Source organism: Pundamilia nyererei, unplaced genomic scaffold (genome assembly GCF_000239375.1).
Source record: "Pundamilia nyererei isolate P.nyererei 1_Seehausen unplaced genomic scaffold, PunNye1.0 scaffold00004, whole genome shotgun sequence".
Lineage (NCBI taxonomy): Eukaryota > Metazoa > Chordata > Actinopteri > Cichliformes > Cichlidae > Pundamilia > Pundamilia nyererei.
In genome coordinates this window covers 65,583-84,088 of record NW_005187405.1, presented here as the reverse complement: position 1 = coordinate 84,088, position 18,506 = coordinate 65,583, and the positions used below count along the sequence as shown (strand labels likewise).

The 18,506-nt window shown below is 40.9% G+C and overlaps 3 protein-coding genes across 4 annotated transcripts; 1 reads left to right on the top strand and 2 right to left on the bottom strand.

The window, feature by feature from the left end:
• Window positions 1–1,600: 1,600 nt before the first annotated feature.
• On the bottom strand, window positions 1,601–5,644 carry LOC102214445 (vesicle-trafficking protein SEC22b-like). Its single transcript, XM_005720959.1, has 5 exons — window positions 5,424–5,644; window positions 4,003–4,112; window positions 3,741–3,901; window positions 2,707–2,853; window positions 1,601–2,504 (listed from the first exon to the last, which is right to left on the bottom strand). The coding sequence occupies exons 1-5, from the start codon at window positions 5,496–5,498 to the stop codon at window positions 2,350–2,352; spliced, it is 648 nt and encodes a 215-aa protein (XP_005721016.1). The 5' UTR covers window positions 5,499–5,644; the 3' UTR covers window positions 1,601–2,349.
• Window positions 5,645–5,773: 129 nt separating this feature from the next.
• On the top strand, window positions 5,774–14,051 carry zgc:55943 (uncharacterized protein C1orf21 homolog). Its single transcript, XM_005720960.2, has 6 exons — window positions 5,774–6,028; window positions 6,993–7,137; window positions 9,755–9,834; window positions 11,164–11,234; window positions 11,311–11,374; window positions 13,169–14,051. Exons 2-6 carry the CDS (start codon window positions 7,047–7,049, stop codon window positions 13,205–13,207), a joined length of 345 nt encoding a protein of 114 aa, XP_005721017.1. The 5' UTR covers window positions 5,774–6,028; window positions 6,993–7,046; the 3' UTR covers window positions 13,208–14,051.
• A 2,031-nt stretch (window positions 14,052–16,082) lies between these two features.
• On the bottom strand, window positions 16,083–17,501 carry tsen15 (TSEN15 tRNA splicing endonuclease subunit). 2 transcript variants are annotated; one of them, XM_005720957.2, is made up of 4 exons: window positions 17,323–17,501; window positions 17,160–17,241; window positions 16,860–16,995; window positions 16,083–16,763 (listed from the first exon to the last, which is right to left on the bottom strand). In XM_005720957.2, the coding sequence occupies exons 1-4, from the start codon at window positions 17,383–17,385 to the stop codon at window positions 16,592–16,594; spliced, it is 453 nt and encodes a 150-aa protein (XP_005721014.1). In that variant the 5' UTR covers window positions 17,386–17,501; the 3' UTR covers window positions 16,083–16,591. The 2 variants fall into 2 exon arrangements, with proteins under 2 accessions (XP_005721014.1, XP_005721015.1); XM_005720958.2 differs by having other exon boundaries at window positions 17,160–17,235.
• Between the last annotated feature and the right edge of the window lie 1,005 nt (window positions 17,502–18,506).

Sequence of the window (18,506 nt, the reverse complement as noted above, 5' to 3'; positions counted from 1 at the left end):
GTGCAAAAATACTATTTTATGTTTGTCAGTCTTGACAATCTTTGATATTTTTCACTGATTCATTTATTCATTATGTTTTTTGCAACAGGAAGCTGTAACAAAGTGCCTAAAGATATAATTTAAAGTTGGTTCCTTGGAAGCAAAATAAATACAAATGAGGAATGTCTCGAGAGTTTTGCACAGTACTGTAAACACATACCAAAGTACTCATAACTAATGACATCCTGCTACTGCAACAGGAAGTATGTCAGGAAATTTTAAGTACGTTGGCACACATACAGACTCAGAAGGTGACAGACCAATGTTGCTATCACAGCAGGTAAATAAACAGTAGATGAGACTATTTATAAATTCAAATGAATTAATGAGGCATATTAATCAAAAACATTTTCTGCAATAAAATGTTTAAACGTCTCTACAACCGATTAACGAGGCCTTAATATTATGTTGGCACAAACTTACAACTTAGTCTAATTAAAGAACAGGAAACCAGAGGGTGATGCCACAGTGGCTGGCTGTATATCTTTTATATACAGTTTCAAAATGAACAGAGTCTTTGTTGTCTTTCTTCATTTACAGTCAGAGCTCAGTGATTTTCATAAAAGTAATCATAAAAAGCAGCTCAGCCTCGCTGGTCCGACTCGCTTTTTCTGTTTTTCTTGTTCGCTCTGAGTTTGTGTAAACACGAGCTGCTTGGTTTGTCTAAAGAGGGATTAACAAATTTATTAGATGACCTGACCTAAAAATAAGAAAGTACAGTTTATGAATCCGTCAAAAACTTGTTTAAAATTAAAAAGAGGAGAGAAAAATCAATCAAGCACAACAATTAATCACAAAAGCACAGCCGGGTTTTATCAGACTACCTCCAGAATTGGGAGTGAAGAAGATGGAACAACCTGCCCGAACTGATCGTAGTATCACCACGGGCGTGTTGTTCGTACCAGAGTGACCAACACAACCACACTGGCTGACACAGTTGGATTGATATCTGGGTAATTTGGAGGCCAAATCAACACCTCGCTGTTGTGCTCCTCAAATTCCTGCTTTGTGGCAGGGCGCATCATCCTGCTGAAAGAGGCCATAGCCATCAAGGAATGCTGTTTCCATGAAGGGTGCACATGGTCTTCTACTTAAGAAGGTAGTACGTGTCAAAGTGACATCCACATGGATGACAGGTTTCCCAGCAGAGCACTGCCCAAAGCATCACACTGCCTCCACCAGCTTGCCTTCCTCCCATTGTGCATCATGCTGCCAGGTGTTCCCTGGTAAGTGATGCTCCTTGTATTCTGACACGGTTCTATCAGGTAATTTGAGCTACAGTAGCTTATCTGTTGGATCAGTAACCCTGTCGCTGGTTCACCACTGGTCCTTCCTTGGATCTCTTTTGATAGATACTGACCACTGCAGACCGAGAACACCTCACACCTGCTCATTTTTCCAGCTTTGAGGACAAAATGTTCACTAGCTCCCTAATATATCCCCACCCACTAACAGCTGCCACGATGAAGAGATAATCAGTGTTATTCACTTCACGTCAGCGCTGAAGCCTTGAAGATTTTCACATAAATTGTGTCATATAAAGAAAAGTCAAGCAGATTGATTTCTTGATAAATATTTAACATTTTTAATAACACTTTCTCACGCTTGTGTAAACTTTGTAAACAAACATTCACATTTGATCACAGTTTTAAGACTCTAACCCCTGCATGTGCTTACATGGATTCTCATCAGTGCTAACACGTTAACAGAATCTCCAACATCAGTGTATAGAAACATGAACTCTTTCTGCTCTTAAAGGCGACCTATCATGCTTGTTTTCTCTTGTATATATAACAGTGCAGATCTCCAATCTGGTCACCTCGGGCACACAGCTCTGCCTGTGAGCACAGACCCACCTGCTTATGAGCAGCAGCCAATGAGAAAAAAGTCAGCTAAAAGAGGTGAAGCTTGCATGAAATTTAATTGAGGCCCAGTGTAAGATCAAGAAGCTTCATTTGAACTTTGACTCACGCAAAACTGCTCTGAAGCTATAAATATGAAACCATAAATGAGCCTGATGGGTCCCCTTTAATGTTTCCAGTATGCACATTTACTATATATAAAAGCCTTTCTATCACACAAAAGCCCATTAAACATCCCAATAAAGACTTACAGCTCAGCTTCTATTGTATAACCCACGACTGAGTAAATCACAGAAAGAACGTCTACATTCAACACAGGTCCGTAAGACTGAAACAGTCTTTAAGACTGTTTCAAGGCACCCTGGTATATAACAGACTGTAACATGAGTTTAAGTGCTCTTCGAGGAGAAACTCCAGCTTCGTGTCGAAATCCTTGTCTGGACGTACATCAGAGCCACCAGAAACGCACGTAGATGATGAGCGTGACAAAGAACACTGCCACAGCTGCAAACTTAGCATAGGTGGAGCGAGTGTTGAGATATTTGGCATCCTTGTGGTACTTTTCTGCCATGTTGGAGAGATTGCTGGCTTTTGTGCAGATAGCTGAGAAACAAATAGGATGAAGGAAACATTAATTTTGTTCTGATTGGTAATTTTGATCAGAATCTCCCATTTGATGGCATGTGTTACCAACACTGGCTACAAACACTGGCTACACTTACCACAGAGAGAGTGTCTGCAGGACTTCATCAATATTTGCCACCATTATTTTCTGAATATCATCCAGTTCTTTTTTAGTACTTACCAGAAAGAGCTTCTCCTCTCTGCAGGACCTCCTCAATATTTCCAACCATAATTCTCTGGATGTCCTGCAGCTCTGTGTTAACACTGCTCAAGGTCCTCCGAGCTCTGCTGTCCACATATGACTTCTTAACTTTCTGGATGTAGGTGTCTGGAACAACATGTAGGATACTATAAAAATTTTCTTTCTTTTTGTAGAAAGTGAGTAGTGTCACGTATTTGTTTGCGATGCATCCAGAAAGTATTCACAGCACTTCCCTTATTCTAAATTTTGTCACATTACAGCCTTATTCCAAAATAGATTAAATTCATTTTCACCTCAAAATGACATAATGGCAAAGTGAAAAAAGATTGAAAGTCCTGAAAATTTGTAACAAATAAAAAAAATCTAAAAATAACACATAAATATTTGCAGGCTTTGCAATGACTCCCAATTTTGAGCTCAGGCGCATCCTGTTTCCACTGACCATCTGTTAGATGTTTGTACACCTTGATTGGAGTTCACCTGTGGTAAAGTCAGGTCATTGGATATGATTTGGAAGAACAGAAAAACAGATAGACAAAGCTCCAGCATTGCTCTGTGGGGAGGGGGGAATCTTCCAGAAGGACAACCATTTCTGCAGCACTCCAGAAATCAGGACAGATTGGTAGAGTGACCAGAGGGAAGCCACTCAGTAAAAGGCACATGACAGCCCACCTGGAGTTTGCCAAAATGCACCTGAAGGACTTTCAAACCTTGAGAAACATAATTGTCTGGTTTGGTGAAACAAACATTGAACTCTTTGGCCTGAATGCCAAGCATCATGTCTAAGCATCACCTGGCCAATACCATCGCTACAGATTGTCGCTGCTTTAAATTTCTGTTGCAGACTTTTTTCACTTTGCCATTGTGGGGTATTGTGTAAAGAATTCTGGGGTGAAAAATAAAGTTAATCTATTTTGGAATAAGGCTGTAACATGAAAAAATGTGGAACAAGTAAAGAGCTGTGAATACTTTTCAAATGTACTGTATTAAAGGATTTTTAACACCAGTCTCACCAAACTCTATGAAAGAGTAGGGCCTGGTTACTGTGGGTATTCTCCTTCCATACTGGTCATAAAACTCATTGCTGAGGTCTTCGAGGTATGCAAAAGCCATCTTTCTGGGAAAAGAAGCCTCGCAGAGGGACAGGTAGCACACACCCTGGGATATTAAAAGGCTGAAAATGAGGCCAAACCATTAATGATTTTATGACCTTTGTGATTCAAGTTAAAGCTCACCAAAATTATCTACAAAATGTTCTATGCTGAGTGATCTTACTGAAAGTTCATGTCCCCAGCCTCGAGGGTGCAGCGTTCTGGACTCTGAGCGTCCAGTTTACGGCACAGCTGCTTGGCCTGGCTCTGGTACTGCTGGAGATCTCTTTCTGACTGACAAAGACAGATAAAAACAGACTTAAGCTCATTCTTATTCATATTTAATTACTTTAGTCGTTTGGTCATTGCATATTACCCACACAGTGTAAACAATATGTTCAAAAGGTCATTCATTGATCTGTAGTTTCATTACAGAATCACATCCACAGGAAAGCCTGTAGCTGGATACAGAGAATCAAACCTAACAACCACTGGTGATGCGGCCTGCTCTCTGCAGTAATCAGGGGACTCAATTCAGGTTCACAGTTCAGGGATATTCAATTACTGTTTGGACCTTGTCCCTTTCCTCCCTATTACTTATGTGGATCCATGAGAATGTAGGAATTTAGTTATTGTCCTGTTCTGTCGCTGTAGTCAATGTTCACACGTGCTCACGTCCAAACATTCAACAACTTGCTGAATGTTTGTTCACAGTATTGCAGCTTCACCAATGTTCATAAGTTGTGAATTGCCATAGAGTGGAGATTTCGTTTTCTCCTTAAGTAAAGCACGCTAAAGACAGAAAGAGTTTGCATTTGTGCACTTTATACTGCGTAATCCATGCCATCTTATATTGTTGCTTTGGTTTGCTGTTTTTGGCTGACAGGAGTGGTACCCAGTGCGGTCTTCTGCTGCTGTAACCTTTTTGCTTCAACGTTTGACGTGTTGCACGTTCAGGGACGCTCTTCTGCATAACATGATTGTATTAATTATACTGTTGCCTTACCGTCAGCTTGAACCAGTCTGGACATTCTAATAGTCACTGGATATTTTATGTTTCTCTTTTAATTTCTTGTTTTAAAACCTAGAGATAGTTGTGTGGAGAAATCTCAGTAGATCAGCAGGTTTTTAAAATCCTCAGACCACCCCGTCTGGCACTCCCACGCCACGTTAAAAGTTACTTAAATCACTTTTTTCCCCCTGCATTTGATGTTCGGTTTTTAAATACAGCTATTAAATAAAGTATCACTTTAAAGTTCAGATCCCCACAGTTGCATACAGAATAGTCCACCACATTGAAATCTAAACTAACAGGTTTCACAGTTAAATTTAAAAAGACATGACATTAGCACTTTGTAGACATTCTTCTGTCGACTGGGACCAGAACAAACTGCTCTTATGTTCAACTCAACTTTCAGTTGTTTGTATAAAATACGATACACTCAGTGTTCCTCAATAATTACAACTTTAGCTAAAGCTGAAATAAAATCGCGACATTATCTTCTAGAGCACCAAGCGTGTAAAAAAAAAAGCACACTATTATTGTTTAAAGAACAGTTTGATGTGCAGGTATCTCCATACGAGGGGCTCAGCTTTCATTCATACCTGTTCATCCTCCTGTACAGACGCAGCGAGCGGAAGTCCGTCTGCCACACGAGCAACCATTGTCAGTAAAATCATGGTGTTTGAGGTCGGGGATCTGCTGTCAACTGGAGAGAGTCAACTTTATAACTTTGTACGTCTTTTTTGCCTGTTCGATAACGCAGGATAAACGCTAAATGCGTTGGACGGAAGCTTACGGTGCGCCCGCGAAATAGGTCCGACTGGCAACCGGCAACATTCACAAGACCGCCCTACCCCCAGTCGTCATTTTTCAGTCGCGTAGAGGTATTCTGTGGTTCCTGGGACGCTAACTGGGTTTCTTTGTGTGTATTTCCCCTGAAAAACAAGCCCGCATGTGCCGTGTTTTGAGTCGCCGGTGTATCCCCTGCCGAGCAGGCGCTGTTGGGTCACTCTGAGCGGGTATGGGGTCACGAGCTCCAGCAGCGCGTGCAGCAGACAGCTGGCAGACGGAGCGCCTGCACCTCCACTGCTGATGCCCGTGTGTGCTGGGCTCAGACATGCAGATGCGGTCTGGCTGGCTTCTCCGTCTAGACTGAAGTCTCCCTGAACTAAAAAAAAAAACAGAGAAGCATGGACACACCAGAGAGGTAATCTAGCTCCGAGAGCGCAGCACTTACAATCTCATTTTTTGCTTTATTTTTATTTTATCTGTCTGAGGTCGTTTTCCTGTTGGCCGTGGAATCGTAGGTCCCCCCCCCCCCTCTATTTGTATAAGTCCCCTGGATGAGAAGATTGTGGCTATTCTGCGGCTTTAAAAGCAGTTCTTCTCTATTTGCTTGTCTACAACTAAATGTGTCGCGAGGAGATGTCGCTTTTTAATTTTTTTATTGTATTTATTTATTTATTTATTTTTATCTGTGTAAATGTGCAAATTAAAGCCAGTCGTAAGAAGGCTTGTTTAGGGTGCGGGAACAGCTGAGTCCCCTACAGCTGGACCCCGCAGGATCATTCATAACATAAGGGGATGAAGCACTTTGTATTTTCCAGAGCCTAATGCAAAGCACTTAGCGTGCGATCAAGTGATTAGGTGTAACAGACTGTTAGCCATATTTCTGTGGCTCCTATAGCCCGGTGTAACGGTGAGGATGGGAACATTTGTGCGCAGTCGCTTTAATCCTCTGAGCGCCACAGAAAGCCCCCATTCGCTAATAAAAATGACCCGGCGGCTTGGCACAGTGGCATCCCAACACCCTGAATGGCCTTATTGTTGCGGTGCAGCTGGCACCGCCGTGCGCACGCTGTGGCTGCCAGAGCGACGTGTGCGTGATTCATAACCAGGAGAAACCATCCATTATACTGTCTCTGGTAGAATAGTTGAAGATGCCCGCGTGTTTTAATTCTAGGGTGGGGCGCTTCATGACTAATTGATTATGGAAACAGTGATTCCCATGGCTGGAGTTCGGGGACATTAAGGCTAGTTTGCATTTCTTTCCTGTGCACTGATCGTGATCCCCAGAGACAAAATCTTCAGTTTTCCCCCTCCTGTGTGATCCCTTCGCCTTATCTAAGTATGGGTCGTCACTTCCTCATAACTGTCCTCCGCTACCCCAGGTGTGCCTGTCATGCTCGGGGCTGAGGTAAAGAGCAGCTGAGGAGAAGAAGGAGATGGGCTGCACTTCGGCCAAGCAGGTGTCTGCCGTGTCCAACGGTGAGGAGGAGCAGAATAAAGCCTACAGCAACGGAGACCTCCTGTCTGGTGAGTCTGTCTATGTAAAAATTACCTTTACATTCATATTTCTCACATACCTGTTCAGGTACTTTCTGAAAATACTGTAATTTCTAAGATGACTTTAGGAAGGAATAGTCAGGAATAATAATAAGACTGTCAGCGAATGTGCCACAACATTTTACTAACAGATCTGTAAAATGTGAAAAATACATGCCATTAAGGGTTATTATAGTAACAATTTTTTTTAATGAAATGCTTAAAAGAAATAAAGATGAACTACCTTTAAGTTTATCCTTTATTGACACAGCAAGCATGAGGAAGCTTTGCCACATTTTCTGAGATTCAGGATGTTTACCTGACTGGGAGTCTTGTGTTTGTATTGTAATGTGTTCTGAACTTTAGTATGTGGCACTGACAAACAGCAGTTTGGTACAATAATAATGTAACAATAACTTAACAACAACAACAACACATTTATATAACAATGTCACAAGGTGCTTCAAATAAAAAGTTTAAAACAAAATCAGAGAACTAGTTAAAAACATGAAATAAAAAGGCAAGGCTAATATGAACATACTAGAGGGGGCTAACAACATTTATTAAACATTTTCAATTAAAACATTTTAAGAGGTTTTAAAGCAAATTAAGACATTTCCATTCTCATCTCAGACAGCAGACTGTTCCACACTTGGCAGCAGCCCTCTGTTCTTTATTTATTAGTTGAGGCCTTGGAATAACCAGCAGAGCCGCATTCACCGATCTAAGTAAACACTCAGGCACATAAGTGGTTAATATGTTTCTGATGTACTTTGGAGCAAAGCCATTTAAAGCTTTAAAAGTTATAAGTAAAATTTTAAAGTCAGTATGACTTTGAAAAGGCAGCCCAGCTCCAGAGTGATGTGTTCCCATTTCTTGCTTCCTGTTACGATCTGAGCAACACCGTTCTGTCTCATCTGGAGTCAGTGAAGTGAGCGCTAAATGATGGCACTGTAAAGAGCCTTGTAATAATTAATGCAAGAAAACAAATGCATGTGTAGGTAGCAGATTTTTTTCACATCAAAGCTGCCATTGTTAGCTTTAAAAAGAACATAGACAACTAGTATATGATATAATTAATGCAGATGAATAGATTTTTAAGTCTGCTGGGTTATTGTACAGCAGGAAGACATAGACCTGTGTGTCATTTGCATATCAGAGTTAATGACTCTGTCACTGTGAACGATCAGGCTGAGAGGAAGCGCGTTCCTTTAAAAAAAGACGTGGGCTAAGGACCGAGCCCTGAGGAACGCCACAGTTAAAATCAGTCACAGAGGCATCTACATCACTTGCATGTAAATGCGCCTCAATAACAGTTTTTGTTGACCTGGGTTCCACAGGAGGTCTCGTCTGAGCTCCTCGTCCATGTAGACATGATTACATCACATCGCTCCTGCTGAATCCCCCCCCTCCCAGTTATAGCACTGCAAACGTGGCCAGCAACAATACCCGGATAGGCTGTGGCATCCAAACTATGGCTGAGTGGGTTTTTAAGGAGCTCAAAATATGCCAAGAAAACATTCTCCACTTCATTACTCCACCAGCAGCAGCCTTTACACAAGGCAGGCCTGGTCCACTGATTCATGCTGTTGACACCAAATTGTGACCCTCCAATCTGAAGACTCAGCAGAAATCAAGATTAAACAGAGCTGTCATGGTGTCTGTGCCTGCTGCAGTTTTCACAGTAAATATTGGTTATCTGAGATTCTGTAGCCATTCAATCACAGTCTGGCCATTGTTCTTTAATCACTCTCATCAATGGAGAGTGATTAAAGGCTGGAGCGCATGGAGGATGCGCAGTGCAGGACAGCTGCTCATTGGATGGGTTTTTAATTTTCCAAAGCATGCTGGGTAAACAAAGACTTGTGTTGAAAATCCTCGAAGATCAGCCGTTTCAGAAATACAAGCCAGTCCATCTGGCACTTACAAAAATACAGCGTTTGTGAAATAAGTGAAGTGATCTGCATCAGCATGAGCTAATGTATTACACTGCAGCCACACGATCCGGCTGATTGGGTAATTACATCAAGAAGCAGGTGTACAGCTTTTCCTAATAAGGTGTATTGGTTATATTAAGGTATATATAAGTAAAGGTACAAAACATGTCACATCTGTTTTTGTAACAGTCTAAATTAAAAAATTTAAATAAAGAAGTTAGTCAAACCTGTATTCAGGTAGCTGTATGAAACCTGTAACACGCAGGTTATCGTCTTACATCTGAATTAATGTGATTGCTTCTATAGATGAACAGTAACAGTCTATGTGCCATATCTATATTTTCATTTCTTCTTTTCCAAATGTGCAGCGTGGGAGAGGTTGAGAAGAGGGGGACTGCCCATGTGTGAGGCAGAAAATGGAGAGGAGAATCAGGCTAACAGCTCGTGTGTTTGCAGCTTGCCAGCCATTGTTAAAAGAGGATTTAGTCTAGAGTGTGAGAATTCAACCATGTAATTACTTTACCAAGTACTGAACTGTGAGAACTATTAACCTCGGAGGATTGTGGTGATCGGAGCGGCCATGAGTGGGTCATCCTCTGCGTGCCTGCTGTCTGCTGCTGCTGTCGCGTATTAATCAGAGATGTGCTCCTCTGTCTCCCACTCTGTCACAGATGAGTACAAGATGAAAGGAGTGGAGAAAGTCAAGTACATCAGCGGAGAAGAGGCGGGAGAGGACGGCCAGGAAAGCACGGTGCGTGGTTTTTCTTTTGTCCTCTGTGTTTTTTATTTTGTCTTTAGTGGAGTATTTAATGGCGGCTTGTAAAAACACAGTCAGTTTGTTCGGGGTAAGTCGTGACGCGAACCTCAGGATCACACAAACTCAGCTGAGGCTTTAGAGCACCGTGCAGCATCGATTTGCATGTTAATGAGGAACTACTGTAACCCAATAATGCAGGAGGACAGAGGAGCTTCCATATATACTTGGCACCGATTATATAAAAGTGATACTTTTGGATAGAAAGTGTTTTTTGTTACATTTTTTCATTATTTGACAGTTTAGGCGATATGGACATTATGAAAATTTCTTAATACAAAATAAATAAATGAAAATCAACATTAAACTGAATGAGCTGATATTTTAATTTAAATTGACTTCTGCCTTTGTAGTAATCTCCCTATTTATCTTTTTATGTTAACTTCCTTATTACTCCCATTCTTTTTATGATTTTAAATGCATTTATTTCTGAGTTATGTAGCCCTTTTCATTTTCTTTCGCTTCCCTAAAATACATTTATTTCTGTTTTTCTTTATGCATTTTTGCTCCATAATGTAAATGACAAGGCTACGTGTCACTTTGTTAACCTTTCACCCAGTTTTACAGTCATCCTTTGTTCCCACAACACTAACCACTCAGATGATCACAAGAACTGAGATACTGTATCTAGCCAACAGAGGAAAAACTGCATATATAAATAGGTATAATACAGTGGCCCTCATAGGTCTAACGCAGAGCAACTTAAGAAAACATCTGCAAATAGAAAAATGCTTCCAAAGCACACAAAACACAATGGAAATAGCAAAACTGCAGCAAAAGCTAAACAAGTGATAAAAATCACAAAAAATGGAAGTATTTCTGGGAACAGATGGACCAGCTGTGGAAGTGGTGAACACTTCTGGTATGTTTTGGGGGATTGAAATATATTTATTTAGTTATTGGTGGCGCTTTATTCTGTTTGCTGGTGTTTTCTTAAGTGTCAATGCGTTTGACCTTTCAGGGCTACCATAGTAGGTAAAGGAAAGTTACAAATCTGAAAGCAATAGCATCAAATTAATAAAAATGCAAACAAAAACAAAAGCAAACATTTATTTTCAGTTTCCTTCTACTGCTTTTAAGTGCATAATAATTTCATTGTTGAGTCAGTCATTTTTACATTTTAGCACACTGGGATCTCCATAATTCAAAAATGATTTAGTTTTCCATTTCTGTGTTTTTCAGGCTTCTTTATAAAAGAGCAGAGGTGAGCATTTGATGGTGTTGTTCACTGTCCTCAATCATTTATCTGTGTGTTTGATACTGCAGGAAGTAAGTGCTCTCCTTGATAAAGCTCCGCACGGAGATGAAACAGGATCAAATGGAAATGGAAAAATTCTGTAAGTGACTGACTAATGGTTTTGTTTGTGCTATCATGCTGTCAGCCTCTAACCTGGTCTCCTTCCCTCCTCGCAGGAGCATCCACTCCTCGGAAAGTCAGCAAGAATTCTTCCGGATGTTAGATGAAAAAATTGAAAAGGTAAAGAATGACAAACCTTTACTGGAGATCTATTTATGTTTTTGTGTCTTTGTAAGGAAAAAAAAACAGGTTAAATAACATAATGGAAGTTAATCCTATTGGTGCTGCAAATCTGTAGCAAGTGAGGACACAGCAGACGAGATAATGATACTGCAAAACAATCTCAATCTGTCACGTCCACTCTATTCTCCCACTGTGGTTATTTAAAGGGATATTGGCTGTGCTGCCAGATCCTGAAATATTATACCACTGTGTGCCACAGAGCTCAAAAATACTTTAAAAACCTATACGAGAACATTTACGTCACTCTTTTGCAAAAGAACTGTGGTTTATTTTGAGATTATCCCACTGTCCTGCTGCTGGAAAAACTCATAGAGACCAAAATAACTGTTAATGTGTAGCTGAAAGTCGTCATAAACGCCTGCTTCAGTAAGATTTTCCAAAATGTAAAGAGGCCTCTTTAAGTGCGTGCCTGAATTTCCGTTGCTTGACTCCATTTAAGCTGAAAAAAGTCATTTCCTTTCATTCATGTTTGACTGAGACCTTGCTGCAAATATTTCAACAAAATGCTGCGTTATCTTTGCACGGTGGGGCTGCAAAATAATTTAGCATTCCTCCTTGTCAACACATGCACAAATGAACTGATTAGTTGTGTGCATTAGTCATTTTTTTGCAGACTGAAAGCATAACTTTGTGGTGACTGAGTCAGACTCTAGAGAATTTGCAGTGGCATTGTTGTTACTCCAAAACTTTGTTGCTTGTTGCTAAACACTTAATTGGCTGAAAAAGCTGAGAGGAGACAGCAGCTCATACTCATAACACTAGAAAGCTAGAACAAGAAAACTAATTAAAAGGCATTGGCTTTCACATTTTTTATACCTTAAAGCAGAGGTGTCCACCTCCAGGCTTCAAGTACCAGTGTCCTGCAGGTTTTAGATCTCACCCTGGGTCAACACACCTAAATCACATGATTAGTTCATCACCAGGCGTCTGGAGAACTTCAGGACATGTTCAAGAGGTAATTTAGCCATTTAAATCAGCTGTGTTGGATCAAGGACACATCTAAAACCTGCAGGACACTGGCCCTTGAGGCTTGGAGTTGGACATCCCTGCCTTAAAGCATGCTGGTAAATACCCATAACTAACTGGGAGCTTTTATTTTGAAAAGCAGTGACTCTTAACGACGTAAACTACGTGGTTTTATTTTGAAAATACCGTAGTGTCAAAGCATCTTGATGTCTAAAGTGTAATTGGATGTTTTATGGTGAAAAGAAAAAAAATGTGACTTTAAAGCACTTTATTAGCTTTTATTTATTTTTTAAAATCAGATTTCATCCTAACAGAGGTGCTTTCTGCTGCCCCCCTTGTATTTCAAGGGGTTGCCACACTGGATGAATGTGCATATTAATTTGGAACAGATGTTACCAGATGCCCCTGGGACCGGCCTAGGAGTGCATTAGCTTGCGACCACTAAGGCTGGACGTGTTTCTCGATCTTTGCATGTAAGGTGAATGTGTTTACCACTACAGCTCTGAGCCACCAGCTGTGGGCACCTTGGTATTTTCCCATATATAAGTGAGGGGTTCTGTCATTTCCACAGCTGGTCCATCATGTTATTGTCTCCCCAAAATCTCACAAATACAGTTTGTGAGATTTTGGGTGTTTTTTCTACTTCCCTTGTGCATTTTACATTTGCCCCACCACGATACATGTCGGTTTACACAAAATGTTATAACTGTAAAACTAGTTGTATCTGGCTAATACCTGAATACTCTGCGCGTGTGTCGTATCCAGGGCCGGGATTACTGCTCAGAAGAGGAGGATATGACATAACCCGGTTGTCACAAATCCACACGTCCCAGTATGAGAAACTGTCCAGCATTATGGATAGACTGTGTCCCAGAGGACTCTTTGATGTATGTGCACGCCCGAGAAGGAAGGAGTATTGAAACTAGCACTTTTTTCTTTTTGCCCTCCTGCCACTACCCACTCGTCTGACCAAGTTCCAGAAAGATCATGACGGAAATCAGCGCCGTGGTTCTCCCAAGAGTGACATGAGATTTGAAGCCATTACAGGGTAACGGAGGATCTAACACTTTTCTTTCCTTGCTGGAATTTCTCAGTATAAATAGCTGTCACCGAGACTTACTATACACATGTGAAAGACGCAGGCTGCTGTCAGTGTGAATTTCCGGCAACAGGAACAACCACTGCTCTTGTGGACACTGACTCAAATAGAAAATAATGCCCTTGCATCGTTTAATCCTTGAAAGCCTCTGCGACAAGTCAACGGGTTGGAAACTTCCTGCATTCCAAGACGCAGTACAGACCTCTTTTCTACAGTATGTTGGCCACTCCAGTGTTTGTCTGCTCATATTTGTTTCTGTTCTGATGTAGAGTATTTATGTTGAATAAGGCTCAGGGTTGAAGTGTTGTAATCTTTGTCTCATGTAGTTAAGTCTTTCCCCTCATTAGAACACTGTTACACCATTAAAAGACGCACACACACACACACGCTGTCACACATGGGTTACAGATAGAGCCCTCTCTAGTGTCTGATTCATATAAGCCTAAGAGGTGAACACCACAACTTCACACAAGTCTCATTATGTATCTGATTCACCGGTGTTATGTTGTTGTGTTCGGTTTCTTTGTTTTGTTTTGGTTTTTTTTTGGTTTTCTAGGAAAAATAAAAGTGATTTAAGTAATTTATTCCCATTGTTGTGTTGTTTTTAAAACAACCTGATGGCAATAGCCATGATGAATTATTTTACGCGATGTATTCATTACCACATTACTATGTCAACCACTTGTAGTAAATACAACCGTACTATAAAAGTGCACTGTAACTAGTGAAAACACTGGAATTGGGAGATACGATCATTTGTAGACAGCTCTTTGAGATGGACTCAGTGTTGAGAGTTGTTGCAGTATATAGGAGCATCGGTACTTTTCTGTAAAACCATTTTCATCCACTCATCTTTACAACATTGCTTCAGTTCATGAAGGTTTAGTCAGGTTGAGGTCTGGACTTTGACTTGGTCATTGTAACACCTTGATTGTTTTCTTTTTCAGCTGTTCTGTTGTAAATCTGCTGCTTTGCTTGGGATCATTGTACTGCTGCGTGACCCGTTTTTTGCTGTTGCTCAGATGGCCAAATTTTAATATAGTATACTTTGGTGGAGTTCATGGTCGACACATCAGTGGCTGCAAGGTGCTCCTGTAGCTACAAAATAAGCCCAAATCATCACCCCTCCACCACCGTGCTTGACAGTTTGTAGGCGGTCTCTGTGCTGGTATGCCGTTTGGTTTTCAACGTGTGGAAAAATATCTCCACTTTGGCTTCATCTGTTCAGAGGACGTTGTTGCCCAAATCTTGTGTTTGTTCAGATGGAGCTGGGCTGGCATGTTCTGTCAAAGTGAGCAGGTCTTCTGCCAACTTTTCCAAACAAGCTGTACTTGGTCAGTCTGTTTCTAACTTTACTGTCATGAAGTTTAACATGTTACACGCGGAGGCTGATGTAGAGTCTGAGGTTGCACGGTCTGAGTTTACTGAGATGTCCACTGCTTAGATCGAATCATTATGTATCTTTCTCACAGGAGGAGGATGGACATCAAAGTGTTTGTAACTCTTCCCAGATTGATGAGCAGCAATAATTACTTATTTAATATCACTGTCGACATCTTTCATTCTTTGCGCTGACAAGATCGTCAGTGCTCTCTGGTGGACACAATATTTAATGGCCTCAATTTCAAAATCATTGCAAGCACAACTTGTGCTTGTTTTTTAATTAATGGCAAACACACTACATATACACCAATACAGGTATTTCTGCACTGCACTCCAAAATTAATAAAGGAATTTTTTTGCTATTTTTTTGTTACTTATAAAGTCTACAAACTGAAGCAGGAAACAATTTGCCACTTTTATTTAGTTGTTAGTTGCTAACTCAGGAGCCATTTTTGTTACTAACATTAACAAAAGCTCTGCATTTAGTAACACCTGTTTACTTACCATTTCCAGCCAAAATGCCTGTGGTGGAAAAATACCTTTAACCGCAAATCACACTTCAGCGTTGGCACCAAGTTTTTAAAGAATAAAACAGAATGTTTACCTTAGGTCCTTTAAAAAAATAAATAAAAAAAATTAAGAAAGAATACATTTGAAACTATTAGTCTTTCTCACACCTGATGTTTATTTCAAAATAAGGCACATTTGTTTTAAAAAATAAATAAAACAATCACTGACATTTATAGTAGGTCTTAATAATTGTGTTTAAGGGATTATTGTCAAAAACCAATGTGCTGACATGGATTACAAACCATAGGCGTAAATTTCAGGGGGACACGTGCACCTCCCCAAAATATTAGACTTGAGACACTATGACCTTGTGTCTACTTTTTGTGTTGTTTTTTTTACACAAACAGAGACATTTCCCTCAAGAACAGATGCAGAAAAGTTACAGAATGAACCAGAAAGTAATGAAATGAAGTGTCCGATCTAACCAACTGGACAGCTTTGGAAAATTCAAGGAGTGCATAGATTATGAACTTTTAGCTGTATTTTCATAAGTGTTACAGCTTTGCCATTCACACATCAAAGTAATTAACTTTCAGATAAACAATTAAACAACAGATAAGTTCCTGTTTTCCTACTATCTACTATAGAAATGTCTGTTTTTGTTTTACAACAAACAAATAAAGATCATTTTCCTTGAATTAACAAAAAATGGATATTTTATATTTGCAGGACAGTCTGGGTAATGAACTACCTTTTCAGGAACTACTTTTCCTGTAATTTATCACATATACTCACTGGCAAAGCTGTAAGCTTTGTGGATGCTGACTCATCCGGCCCCATTGAAAGGTTTCTTTGGAGGCATGGAAACGAGATATGGCATCCCTGATTTCATTGTGAAAGCTTCTAGTCAACTCTGTAGTGTGCATACACCGCAGCAAACAAACCAAACCACTCCATATATTGTAACAGGAGCTCAACTGTCATTAAAAAAGGAATGTTACTTCTAATCTCTGCACCCTTTTCTTAAGGTTAATTTTATCTCTTTTCGCCTTAAACTCTCAACATGCATCTGAGGTGAACTTCACGATGCCAGAGGTTGCCACAAGGTCATCCTAACAATCACATACTCCCCCTGAAGGGGTCCTGTGGGGCTCTTTTCCATCTTTGAGCGATTCATCACATTCTCAGTCAGCTGCTCAGCGCTGCTGCCGCCTCTTCCGGTGCTGCCGGCGTCCCATATCTTGAAAAGGTCCTACAGGAGGGTCTGGTGTCACCAGGCCATCCGTCATCCTCTGGTAGACCAGCGTGGAGTCAGCTGCTACTGCACACAGCAGCACAGGAAAGCCCCTGTCCAGGACGTGTCGTATGCTGCACAGCAGAGAAGGAAGAAGCTGTAAGATTCAGAGGTTTGGCAGGGTAACCTGTGAGGGTAAAAGTGTGGGAGCTTGACCAGTGTCTTAACACCTTTTGTGAGTCACAGACTGGTGAGCGGGCAGGGGGAGGATCGTCAGAGTGGGTGCTCCTTCCTTCTCCCTCGCTTCCAGCAAAACCACCTGCAGCTCAGAACTCTTCACGCAGGACACCTCCTTCCAGCGCCGCACTGCAGAGAGCAAGAAGCTCAGTGTGAGTGTGAGCCTAAGTTATGACATCAGGTTTTTCTTCCTGTAAGAAAGGAATTAGAGCTGGGAGATGTAAGGAGTCCAGGATACGCTACACAGGGAATCTCAAACTGACTCCCGTGTTTCAGAACCCTGCCAAACTCACCCTCAGTAAGATCCATGTATACAAGAAAAGCTGCATGCACCTGAGCGCTGTCCTCAATCTGCAGGTCCTTCATCTGCTGGTACTGACACACACACACAGATTACTCACAGTACGTTCCTGGCAGACTCCCTGCCTGCACACACAGAGCTGCTCTCACACTCACCGCGGGATGCTGCAGGATCCAGTTCGGAGGAGGACGTTTCTCTCCACCTGACGCTCCCGACATGTTCGTTACTAAACAAAGCTGCAAGCGATCACCGGCTCAGTTACCACTACATGACGCCATGCTGTTGTAACGGCACGCTTTCACCCAGTGCGACTGTTAAAATCGTCCGTGCGGAAACGTTTTTGTTATCCGTGCAAAACACGTACGCAGACAGGAGACCGCTCTCCTTTCGGGTCTGTATTCAAGTCAGTCATTTCTATTCATCATGCTTGTCCTAAAATTAACTTATAGGTAAATACTGGGCAAAAGTTTTGAGCCACACATCCTTTCTTTGCATTTTGCTTCCGAGGAGACTGACATTTCTGTTATTTTGAAAGTGGTCCTAACAAGACTTCCCCAGACTCTCTGAAAAAATTAGCAGTTTTAATTTAATTTTATGTATGTTTGCAAAATATAAAAAGATGAGTGGTGACTCGGGACTTTTGCTCAGTACTCACTAGTTCCTGCATCATTATAATTACTTTACGTATTACTGACATCTAATAAACTGACTTCCACCAACCGATCTTATAGAAAGAAAGAATAAAAACTGCACTTACAGTTGCCAGATGACTTTATTCATTTTAGCGAGACATTATCTCATCGAAAAATAATAAACAGTAACATTAATGGTGATATTAAATCTGCAGACTCGCAAAGCCTGGTGATCTTTAGATGTATGAGTGCCACTGCCACAAACACTATTAGAGACATTATTGTTAAATGACCTGGAGCCTCTTATCCACACACTGACAGAGACATTACGTTAATTCTGCTTAATGTGGTTGACTCCGTAACCAGAGTCTTTATTCAGTCTTTGATCACTTTTTTCATTGAATCATATTTTGTCATTTTTGTTTTCGCAATCAGAGCCCATGCATTGCTCCCGTGCCACTTGCTCTCTCTTCACCCTTTCCTCTTATACCCAATAAATTCTCCTGAAACCAAGAACCTGTGCTTAAAAATAGATTTACTGTATTCCGGTGTTTAATGTCAGTTGTGTCCAGTTCACAGTTTACAGTTCTACGAATACTTCACCTTAAAAACAAAAATCCAACAACATTTATTGACATCATTTAAGGCTGGGGAAACCGGAAAGCCACTTATTCGCCTGAAATCTGAAACCAGTCTTAGACCAAAGG

Bases quoted from the DNA above. Each gene is read 5' to 3' on its own strand.
- zgc:55943 (XM_005720960.2), top strand. From the start codon at position 7,047: ATGGGCTGCACTTCGGCCAAGCAGGTGTCTGCCGTGTCCAACGGTGAG. The intron at 7,138-9,754 runs GTGAGTCTGTCT...ACTCTGTCACAG, and splicing joins CAACGGAGACCTCCTGTCTG to ATGAGTACAAGATGAAAGGA. The intron at 11,375-13,168 runs GTAAAGAATGAC...TGTCGTATCCAG, and splicing joins TAGATGAAAAAATTGAAAAG to GGCCGGGATTACTGCTCAGA.
- tsen15 (XM_005720957.2), bottom strand. From the start codon at position 17,385: ATGTCGGGAGCGTCAGGTGGAGAGAAACGTCCTCCTCCGAACTGGATC. The intron at 17,242-17,322 runs GTGAGTGTGAGA...TGTGTGTGTCAG, and splicing joins GGATCCTGCAGCATCCCGCG to TACCAGCAGATGAAGGACCT. The intron at 16,764-16,859 runs GTGTTAAGACAC...TCTGCTGTGCAG, and splicing joins CAGTCTGTGACTCACAAAAG to CATACGACACGTCCTGGACA.
- LOC102214445 (XM_005720959.1), bottom strand. From the start codon at position 5,498: ATGATTTTACTGACAATGGTTGCTCGTGTGGCAGACGGACTTCCGCTC. The intron at 4,113-5,423 runs GTATGAATGAAA...TGTCTTTGTCAG, and splicing joins CTGTACAGGAGGATGAACAG to TCAGAAAGAGATCTCCAGCA. The intron at 3,902-4,002 runs GTAAGATCACTC...CCTCATTTTCAG, and splicing joins GCTGGGGACATGAACTTTCA to CCTTTTAATATCCCAGGGTG.